The 12,178-nt window shown below is 34.6% G+C and overlaps 1 protein-coding gene across 13 annotated transcripts in view; it reads left to right on the forward strand.

Annotated features, from left to right (window-relative positions):
• celf2 (cugbp, Elav-like family member 2) overlaps positions 1-12,178 on the forward strand; it is a 247,607-nt gene that overhangs the window by 201,098 nt on the left and 34,331 nt on the right. For all 13 annotated transcript variants that reach the window (XM_056455526.1, XM_056455524.1, XM_056455525.1 and 10 more), the window contains one exon: positions 5,560-5,639. In XM_056455526.1, the coding sequence (XP_056311501.1) occupies positions 5,560-5,639 (80 nt within the window). The remainder of the gene's footprint in view (positions 1-5,559; positions 5,640-12,178) is intronic.

Below are 12,178 nucleotides of genomic sequence, written 5' to 3' on the forward strand. Positions count from 1 at the left end.
CCCACAACATCAGCCTCAGAGTGTCCAAAACTGCTTTAATGATGAGGCTAATTAAATAACTCTAAAAATAAACAGACTTTCACTCCGGTTCGCTGGGTCTGAGGAAAGAAAGAAAGAAAGAAAGAAAGAAAGAAAGAAAGAAAGAAAGAAAGAAAGAAAGAAAGAAAGAAAGAAAGAAAGAAAGAAAGAAAGAAAGAAAGAAAGAAAGAAAGAAAGAAAGAAAGAAAGAAAGAAAGAAAGAAAGAAAGAAAGAAAGAAAGAAAGAAAGAAAGAAAGAAAGAAAGAAAAAGAATCTGGTGAAACTAGTGGTCCAGTCGAACAGGTGGTAGCAGATATACAGCGCAACCGTGTGGTTGAAACACTCAATTACATGTTGGAATTATAAGTTTAAGTAATTATAATCATGGGTCAATAACATGGTGTAACTTTTTTGTCGTTTAGTGAGGTCAGAAATGTAATTTAGTGTATATAGTGATATATATATTTTCAAAGGGAAAGCTTTTGTTGAAGAGCAACATTTCTCAATTAGTTTGGATATTTGGTTGGGAGTGGGAGGTATATATTAAAAAAATATATGTAGTGCAAAAAATAGATATTATGTAATCCAACATAACTGTGACTACATTAATAAGTATCAAAAATATTTGAAAAAAATATACTTTGTAATATGTAACATTAAAATTAATAAAGCAAGGTTAGCTGAAGTAAAATGTCATAAATTGTATGACTGAAACAGAAAATACAGTATAACAATCCAAAATCAAACAAAAAGTGCTCAGGGTAGCTCAAATATTGGGTCGGTGCTCTTTGGGTATGGATTCATCAGAATAAACAGCAAAAATCAGTCCAAGGCACTCGAAAAATGTGGAAAATTCTTAAAAAGTCTTTATTCACATGGCTGATCCTTAAAAAATGTACACGTTTCAGCAAAGAGCTGCCTTCATCAAGGTAACGATGAAGAGTATCAGGTAACTCTGCCTTCATCAGGATAAAATACGGTAAATTTGGATAATAGATTTAGATAATTGGATATATGTTATAAGGTAAGGTTGTTCAGTTCTGTTAAATGTGGTGTCACTCACTAAAAACAAAACAATTTTTATGGGATTAATGTATTAATAATTAATGAAAATTTTAGAAATAAAGTTTACATCTAGAAAAATACAACTATAACAACTTCTATAATAATAATAATAAGATACATTGTCATTAATAATCATCATTGATCATTTATGACATGTGTCACCATTATCTCCTTATTCCCAGTAAAAATCCTTTACAGTTTCATGAATAATGTTGGAAATGTAGTCTAATGTTTCACAAGGTGTAATGGTGAACACTGATTGAATTATACTTTGTACAGAAATTATGTATGCATGTAAGAAGAACCATTAACCTAAGTTAATTCTTATTTTCCACCATTAATCAGGTTTGTGTCCAAGAACTACATTTCCCATCATACCCTATGGCATCGCAAGAATGTTGCAATAGAAAAAAAATTCTCAGCATGTCCCTATTATTCTAGCCAGCAGCTCTTGGACTCGCATCATATCCTTAAAAGAGTTTCCAAACTTTAAAGAAAGCACTAGAAGAACACTTTTCTGAAAAAGCATTCACTGTTTCCCTTCTCCCTCAGCTCAGTTTATCGGCACATGTAGTTAACCCATTAACTAGCCTGTCCATGCATGTGAGCTTGTGTGTGTCTGTGTCCTCCATATGTATAAATGTGCTGGACGGCACATTAGAGTAGATCTCTTTAAACGGGCTGTGTTTTCCCCCAGCATGTCTCCATATGGCCTGTTCTCCTGGCTCCCGCTCGCACCGCTTCAGTTCCAACACTCCCTGTCCCAGATGCCTCTGCAAACTCTCCCCAAACACTCACACACACACTCAAGCCTATAGGGATGCTTCGTCTTGATTACAATTGTTTATAAAAAAGGAAGATTGGGGGGTTGTGCATATTCATGTGTAGATGAATGTTAATGGGTTTGGTGGGGATGTTAAAAGAAATACATTTCTATGAAATTATTTAGCAGTTGACCTTCATTTAGTTTAAAGTCAGTTTAAAAGTCATGTTGATAATAATAATAATAAAAAAAAAATGTTTCTTCTTTCAGATTATCTGTTTAACTGCCCTACCAAGAAAAAAAACAATTTGGATTGCATTTCTTAACTTCTAATGTATTCTATGTAACACACTTTTTTCTAATGTATTCTAGGTAACACACGCTTTTTTTTTCAACACATCCCAAATTTCTACAATATCAACCTCTACCAAATGGTAAATTTGGTAAAAGTACTGGAATTAATAAGTACACTATGAAAAATCTGAACATATGAAGTGTAAGACCAATTTATTTTAAATAAAAATATTTTAAATAAAACATGAAATAAAACATTGAATACTAAATCATCTTTATTTGTTGAAGTATGCCATAACATATTTCAGATTCTCATTTAACATGATTTCTTACTTTTGTTATTATTTTTACAATAAAACCAAAATGAAGTGTAGTAGTGCAGTAAAAAAAATGTAAACCAACAATGCTGTGTAGTGTAAATCATTATTTAAAACGGTCATTCTTTAAATGACTTTAGCAGTCATTATTTAAAACAGTAAAAACATGGTCAACCGTTTGGTTGAGCAGCAGTCAAGCATTCTGAGTTTTATAAAAAGGGATGCACCAAACGACCAATCTAAAACGGAACCGGACAATTTTTTTTTGTTAAAAACGTACTGTATAATCTATATTAATTATGAGCAGTATTGCTTAGAGATGTAAGCAAGGTAATGCCATTACACCTGCTGTTTTATAGGGACCACCTGCTGGAAGAGAATATATTTGATTTATTTCCCGCATTTGTAATGTTTTAAGTTTCAAGCAATGTGTTTCATGTAGCATTAAGTCATATTGGGTTTTTTCACTTCATAATTTGAAAGTATACAATATATTTTAAATCAATAACTATCTAATATAATGTGTTTTGCTCCTTTGTTTGGATCATGATGAAAGTGGAGTTGTTGGCTCTGATGTGAAATCACTGCAGATTCAGCCTGTGATACAACAAATAAATATTTTGCCATTTATTTCTGGTTTCTAGAAAAAGAAAAAAAAACTATTAAATATTGGAACTCAGTATTGAGTTGGTCAATTTGCTAGTAAAGGAAGCACAATAGTAAAAAAAAAACATAACATTGTTAATTACAATTAACAATTAATCACTTTTTATGATGAATGGTTGCACAATGGGGTGCTTTGAAAACTCATTCACTGCCATTTTACAAAATTAGGAAGAGCTTTATATTATTTAGTGTAACTAAGATTGCACTCATTGCAAATAATAGGCATTACTTTCTTTATTGTCCACAAGTGGAAATTTAGCTTTGGCCTCACCACACAACCACATAAGAGTTCACATCACACATATCACAGAAAAAACAGGCAACACAAATACATTCAGTATCATCACATAAATCATACTAAAGACTCAAACACCCGGTATTTAAAATTCTAATGGCAGTCAGCACAAATGACCTTTGATACGCATTTTTCTTTACTTGAGGTTGCCTAAAATGTCTTTTTGAAGGCAAGAGCTGAAATGTTATTTAAGGGATGGGAACACTCTTCAATAATGACGTGCTTTCAGTTTATTTCTTATTTAGTTGTCTTTGTGGTTTACCTACAATTGCACTGGCAACATTTACTACTCTACACAGTTTTTTCTTTTCTTTTAATTGGCAACAGTCCATACCATGCAATCATGTTAAATCTCACAAAACTACACTCGACTAAAATTTTTGTATACCATCTCCAGAATATCTTGATTCACACCAAGTTGTTGTAACCTTCTAATAAGATATAATCTCTGCATTGCTTTTTTTAGAATGCATTCTACATTTTCAGCAAATTTCAATGTACACGCAGTTTACACTTCATGATGGCTTTAAAATGAGTAAATTATGGAATCATTTTAATTTACTTTTACTTTAATTACTAGATTTGTGTATAGATGAATACTAGTGGTGTAGTGGGATGTTCATTTCTGTCATTTTCTTGATCGACAACTGATCTTTAACATTCTCGTTTTTCTTAAACTAATCTTTCACTTAAATTACACATCATACATTAACAAAACCACATTTAAAAATAAGAACCACGTGCCACACCTTTAAATACAACCATAAATAATATGAAGCGTGTTTTAAATCCTGCATAACAACAATTATATGTCAGCATTAATAATATTACCGTCTAAAGAGCTTACACATTCTGGTGGATTAACCTTTATTCATTAATTTTCCTTCAGCTTAGTCTCTTATTAATCAGGGGTAGCCATAGAGGAATGAACCACCAACTATTCCAGCATATGTTTTACGCAGCAGATGACCTTCCAGCTGTATCCCAGTACTGAGAAACACCCATACCACTCTCATTCACACATACACTACGGCCAATTTAGTTTATTCAATTCACCTCGAATGCATGTCTTTGGACTGTGGGGGAAACTGGAGCACCCGGAGGAAACCCACGTGAACACGGGGAGAACATGCAACCTCCACACAGAAATGCCAACTGGTCCAGCTGGGACTCGAACCAGTGACATTCTTGTTGTGAGGCAACAGTGCTAACCACTGAGCCACCATGCCACCTGGATTAACCTTTACATAAATCAAGGGTGTCCAATCTCAGTGTCCTGCATAGTTGAACTTCCTTCAACACACCTACCTGGAAGTTTCTTTAATACCTAGAAAGAGCTTGATTAGCTGGTTTACGTGTGTTTAATTGGGGTTGGACCTAAAATATGCAGGACACCGGCCCTCCAGGACCAAATTTGGACACCTCTGGTATAAATGAATCAAATAATTTGGTAATCATTTTGGTTTCTTTTTGATATTTTCATTGAAAGCTGAGCGATTTCTGTTCTTCTGCTTTAAATCCATACCACCAAAGCTTTCAAGCCTCATATAGAGGTTGTAATCTAAGTAATCACTAATGATTCGAGTTTTTCAATGGAGTGTCTTCATTTTTGTTGTAAATATTTTGAATGAAAGTCCATTTCATCACAACCTTCAATGACATATTTATAATCACACACAACTAGTATGTTCATTATCACGCCAGTACCGTTTTTGTTTCGCACTCAAGAGTCATGAGATGGTACTGAAATGTTACTATGGCAGAAAACCCTTGATTTGTGTACATGTTTGTCATAAAACTAGCCGCACTCTCTAACCCCACATTCTCCAAACCATCACACTAAAGGAAACTAAAAGAGACCCGATAACATTGCTGCCGACAGTCATTTTTTATTTTGTTGAGTGTGCACTTAGAGATGTTGAATGTTGAATGTTTATCTGAAGCTGAATGTTGAATGTTGATTGTTTCTATTCTAGCAACTGTTATAGCACTGTTGTCTGCTGTGTTCTTTGTACGATCTTTGTTTTTTTTGGGCTTTATAACAACCTGTCCAACCCTTTTGTCTTGTTTTGTTTCTCTCTCGTCTCTCCTCCTTCCTCTCCTCTCCTCCCTCCCATGTCCCTTCCCTTCCCTCCTGCAGGATGTGCGTTTGTCACGTTTTCTACCAGGGCTATGGCACAGAATGCAATCAAAGCCATGCATCAGTCTCAAACCATGGAGGTACTGTACCCTTGTCTTCTCTCTCTCTCTCTTTATCTCTCCATCTCTGCTCTGTTCTAAAATCGAGTGAGTTGCCTACTTAGGTGGCATTTTAAGGGTACTCATACATTAGCACTTTTGGAAATCATTCTGCTGACCAAATCGTAAAATACACTTAAGCTTTATGAAACAAACTAAAATAATTAGCTTTGCTTTGCTACATTAAGCTTAATTTAGCCATGGTAGTTGTAGTAAAACTATGGTTATGCCAATAGTAATTAATACACCAAATACATACTTAATTTTTACTATATATTTTTTTAATTTAGTAGCATAACTTAAGAAAAAATGTCATTTCAATCTAAATAAAAGCATCTGTTTAATTGTGTTTGCTAATTTAAGCGTTAGCAGCTATCTTCAACCAAAATCCATAAAATATTACTAAAAGGTATCTAATGAAATAGTTCTGTTTAATTAAAATGATGCATTGCTAATGGTGTTAAGAAATGTTGATTATCAAACCTTATAAAAATTATACAATATACAAAAATATACAAAAGTATATTTGTTAGCTTAGCAGAATGCCAATCTGTCTATGTTTACCATTGTAGCATTTTTCTGGATTAGAAATATAACTGGTAGATTAACAACATGGTAACTTTAAACTATTGCTGACTCCAAAATCACATATTTTTCTAGTGTATAGTACACTACCTGACAAAAGTATTGTCATCGATCCCAGTAGTAAGAGCAACAAATAATAACTTGTGGCAGGAGGTAGACTTTTTTGATGAACTGCATCCCAATCATCACAAATACTGCAGAAGACCTATTGGAACCCACATAGACCCATTATTCTCACAGAAATCAGTTAAGTTTGGTAAAGGAAAAATCATGGTTTGTGGTTTCATTCAGTATGTGGGCATGCAAGAGATGTGCAGAATGGATGGCAACATCAACAGCCCAAGGTATCAAGACATTTGTGCTGCCCATTATGTTACAAACCACAGGAGAGGGAAAATTCTTCAGCAGGATAGCGCTCCTTCTCATACTTCAGCCTCCACATCAAAGTTAAGCAAAGAAGGTCAAGGTGTTCCAGGATTGGACAGCCCAGTCACCAGACATGAACATTATTGAGCATGTCTTGTGTAAGATAAAGAAGGTGGCAATGAATATGAATCCAAAGAATCTTGATGAACTCTGGGAGTTCTGCGAGAATGCCTTCCAGATGACTTTATTAATAAGTAATTTGAGTCACAGATGTATGGATGCAGTCCTCCAAGCTCATGGGAGTCAGACACACTATTAATTCTATTTCCACTGCACCATAACTTTATACTCTATACTTTACATTATTTCTGTTAAGTGACAAGACTTTTGTCTAAGCAATGTAGGCATGGGCAGGTATAAGATTCTGACGGTATGATAACCTTGGATAAAAATATCACAGTTTCACGGTATCACAGTATTGTAATTACTGCTCTAAAATATATTCTTTTTAAATGTCTGGGTAAAAAACAAACTTTTTTCCCCTTTGAAAACAATATATTTTATTTTTTTGAAAGAATTATAATATTTTGGAGCAGTAAACATGTCAGGCTAATTAATTCAAATGAATTATTGACTTCTGCTGTCTTCATTAGCTTTAAAAACACAGATTTCTTTACTATTTAAAACAGCATCTTTCGATTTTTTTTTTCTGCTGAAGATACTGCTGTCCTAAAAAACAAAAAAATGTAAATAAAAAATCTTACACATACCTTAGGAACGGTATTACAGAAAATTTTGTCGGGTTTAAAACCTTGACTTTTCCAAACCGTGGTATACCTTGAAAACGGTTACCATCCCATGCCTAAAACAAAGTCAGACCTTACTGTTCTAATTTAATGATTAAAAATCAAGGCATGATCATATTTTATTTTGGTAAAATAAGCATAATCTAGAGGCCTTTGCCTTTCATATAGGCCACTTCTGATACCAAACTAGAAGTCAAGTCATTATTTGTTGATCCTAAAACTTGGATAGGATAGGTCAAGATTAGGTCATGTGATAATGACAGCTTGAGCAATGTACTATATCCAAATTTTATTCATACTATTAATATTCATTACTACACCGACAACTTTATAAACCATGCTTTTCTAATGGTTGGGAAGCTAAAGTTCATATGTAGTACCTACCCAGACAGTTTGCGGATTTTGACACACCAAATTGTAAAGAAAAATAAATAAACAAAAAAGGTGCCATGTTTACAGATACATATATAGACAACACCATAAAAATCTTCAGGATAGTTAAGAAGACTATATTAAGACTATCTTATCTATCTAAAAAAATCTGTGCCTCACAGCAAGAAGGTCACTGATTCGAGCCCCGGCTGGGCCAGTTGGCATTTCTGTGTGGAGTTTGCATGTGTTCGTGTGGATTTCCTCCGGGTGCTCCAGTTTCCCCCAAAGTCCTAAGACATGTGCTATAGGTGAATTAAAATAAAATAAATTGGCTGTAGTGTATGTGTCTGAATGAGTGTGTATGGATGTTTCCCAGTACTGGCTTGCGGCTGGACTGGCATCCGCTGTGTTAAAACAGATGCCAGAATAGGTGGCGGTTCATTCTGCTGTGGCAACCTCTAAAATAAAGACGAAGCCAAATGAATGTAATTTTTTATTTTATTTAACCATTATGGATTATAACAAATGTAATAAAGTAGGATGCTGCCTATCCAGTTAGACAGTGAGAAAGCTCTCTTTATTTTAGAACAGAGCCTCTCTTACTCTCTCTTTCTCTCTCTTATGTCAGTTTGAATTGGCCACCAGTGTCACTACAATGTACAGATTCAAAAAGTTCCAAGATGAAACTTTCTTTCTTGGAAACAGTCACTTTTCCACTTTCAACGCCATATTAAGTGGCTCTTCGCTCCCTGTTATTACTGTCAGGCACTGCCAAAACCACCCCTGGCCAAACGGGTCAAACTAAGAAGGACCCCCTGCACACACCGTGCAACCAGTCTGCCATTAGCCGGCGGGTCTCGCAGTGACGGTGTCGCAGACGCTTTAATAACAGGCCTCCGACGGGCCCTCGCATTGTGATTGCCCTGTAGAATGCCTGCGTGCTGCTCTCAGAGTTTAGCAGTCCGTCTTGGTGCCTGTCAAAATGTCAAAGCTCTGACAAACCAAATCAGAGGGTGCTGACAGCTGTCTAGTACAGGGTACTAACTATGTGTCTGTGTGCGCACGCAAGTCTCCGCGACGTTAACCCTTTCAAATCCGACGTTTTTTAACAACGACATCCAAATTGAAAGACCCCCTATTAATCAATCAGAAACCACTGACACTAATGGATTTAAGCCATTTTCTCAAGTCCCCAGAGGACTGTAATTATCAATTCTTGGCTAAATTTACACATATCTTTCGAAGAAATTATCCAGAAGAGCTGATTGTAGATGTCTAGGGTGCCGAATAAAAATGCAATGGGAGGCTCCTGTCAGTGTGTTAACAAAAATCCCAAAACGACCCCTAAACCACTTAACCTGTTCTTTCAGTGCAGTTTCACTGTAATAAAAAAACAGCTGTCAATAATGTAAATAGTTGTTATTCTCACCATTTTCTGAACAAAAGAAAACAACAAAAACTGTAGTATATATTGGGAATCTGAAAGAGATTTTGTTTACACTTGTAGAATAAAACAAATATTAGCATTATACTTAAACCGACACCTAAAAAATCCAGTAAATCCTGATATACTGAGAATTTTCAACCGGTATCTGCCTGTGCAATTAGACAGCGAGGAATGTGTGAGGTGAGGAGTTCACTAGATGTCTACAGGCCCTATGCAAAGCTTCATCAGGGGGCTCTAGTTCATTGTAGCCAAAAACTGAAACATTTTTTCCTTCAATTTAATTTTAAAAAGTTTCACGTATACACAATGATTCGCATATACACATATATGAAAACAACCAAGTCCTGTCAGGCGATTATTTGGTGCTGTTACCTTGTAAACAGGGAAGTGACAATGTGCATTTTCTGGCTTGATGCTGGTGTGTATATAGAGTTTGGCGTATGTGTAAGATGCATCTCCACCGTTGGTCGTAATGCTAAGAATTAATACACTTGAGCAACAACAACACTACCACATACTCCACCATTGTTGTGTGTGTTGTGTGTCAGAGTTTCGCTCTTTCTCAAACCCTGTGTACAAAGGTCAATCTGTGAGAAACGTCACTTTATTAGCACTGGCAACAGCCAAGAATCAAATAATGTTAATTTGAGTGATTTGGAGCAAAAAGCAATTAGGTAATTTACTTAAATTGAGTAAACCCGTTGCCTTAAAAGTGACAAGTTGACTTAACTTAAGGTTAGTAAACCCTTTGTTACTTGGAACGGTGTTCATAATTAAACAAATTATGTAGTTACTTGTCTTTTTATTTAAATTAAACTAATAATTTTAAAATCAATGTGTGTTTACTCAATTTTTTAAGTAAAGTCAACTAATCACTTTAAAATCAACAGTTTTTCTCACTTTTTAAGTAGTCAACTAATGGCTGTGGGAGCAACATGTTAATTTGCATTTAAGTAGTCAACTAATCACTTTAAAATCAACATGTTTACTCACTTTTTGGAGTAAAGTCAACTAATCACATTAAAGCAATGATTACTCTCATTTTAGGTAACCTAATCGCTTTAAAAGCAAGTTTTACTCATGTTTTAAGTAGTAAAACAATCGCTGTAAAAGCAACATTAACTCACTTTTTAAGTAAACTAATCGCTTTAAAAGCAACTGTTTTATTCATGTTAAGTACTCAAATAATCGCTGTTAAAGCAACATGCTAACTCACTTTTTAAGCAGTCCAGTAATCGCTTTTAATGTTTATTCACTTTCTTAAGTAACGTCATCTAATTACAATAAAAGCAACGGTTACTAACTTTTTAGGTAAAGTCAACTAATCGCTTTTAAAACAATGTTTACTCACTTTTTAGGTAAAGTCAACTAATCACTTAAAAAGCAACATGGTAAATTACGGTTCAAGTAATCGACTAATTGCTTTAAAAGCAACATGTTAACTTATGTTTTAAGTAGTCGACTAATCGCTTTAAAAGCAACACGTTAACTTATGTTTCAAGTAGCCGATTAATCGCTTTAAAAGCAACATATGTTAACTTATGTTTTAAGTAGTCGACTAATCGTTTTAAAAGCAACATGTTAACTTACTTTTTAAGTAGTCGAATAATCGCTTTAAAAGCAACAAGTTAACTTAGTTTTAAGTAGTCGACTAATCATTTTAAAAGCAACACGTTAACTTAGGTTTTAAGTGGTCGACTAATCGCTTTAAAAGCAACATATTAACTAGCGTTTTAAGTAGTCGACTAATTGCTTTCAAAGCAACATGTTAACTTAAGTTTTACATAGTCAACTAATCGCTTTAAAAGCAACATGTTAACTTACGTTTTAAGTAGTCCCCTAATTGCTTTAAAAGCAACATGTTAACTTACGTTTTAAGTAGTCCCCTAATTGCTTTAAAAGCAACATGTTAACTTGCGTTTGAAGTAGTCGACTAATCGCTTTAAAAGCAACGTTTTTGCTCACTTTAAGTAAAGGCAACTAATTGCATTAAAAGCAATGTTTACTGACTTTTAAATCAACTAATTGCTTAAAATCAACATGCTTACTCACTTTTTAAGTAGTCAACTAATTGCTTTAAAAGCAATGTTTACTCAGTTTTTTTAAGTCAATATAGCTTTAAACACAACAGTTTTACTCACTTTTTGAAGTAAAGTCAACTAATCACTTTTTAAAGTAATGTTAGATAGGAAAGACTACATAACAATGATTTGAAGGAAAGAAACTCAATCATTTTAGTGTTTTGATAACTATTAGGAGCCATAATAATAATAATAATAAAAAATTAAATAGCTTGCACAGCCTTCATTATTATATCATCTCTGAGAGCACTGGGGCCTTCTGGTGGTTTGGAGGTGCAATGCAGCTTTCAAAGGGTGGGTTCTGTGATCTGTGATTCGCTTCAGGGAGCCTCTTTTGTATCTTTCTGCACAGTATGGGTCCAAATAGACATTTTTCCACCTCTGTAAGCTGCATCTTTTTTCTGCAAAGGCAAGTAATTACGCGGTTTAGATGAGAGCGAGTAAATTGTGTCGGGTTGTTGTTTGTTTTCGGCCGTCTCGTCGAGGAGTTTGTGGCCTTTCTGAATGTCACGACTTAATGAAAACGGATATGACAGAGGGTGGTCTTGCTGCGTCTCAGAGGGTTGTTTTCAGTGCTGTGGTTTGCACTAGTCTCCCTGGACGTTCATCTCGTTTGATGTGTTTGTCTCTCTTTATCTCTGTGACTGCATTAATGTGTTTGTGTGTGTGTCTCAACAAATGCATGATTGTATGCACCTCTGTTTTGTTCATAGGACAGTGTTCATGGCAACATGATTGGGTCATATTTGAATGAATGAATGAATGTGTAAAAAATAAGTGAAACTATATTTGAAACTATACAAAAACAAATAATACAACTTTTGAAATTGTATTTAATTATTGCGATAATTTTTTCTGAAATAT

This window comes from Danio aesculapii, chromosome 4, assembly GCF_903798145.1.
Source record: "Danio aesculapii chromosome 4, fDanAes4.1, whole genome shotgun sequence".
NCBI lineage: Eukaryota > Metazoa > Chordata > Actinopteri > Cypriniformes > Danionidae > Danio > Danio aesculapii.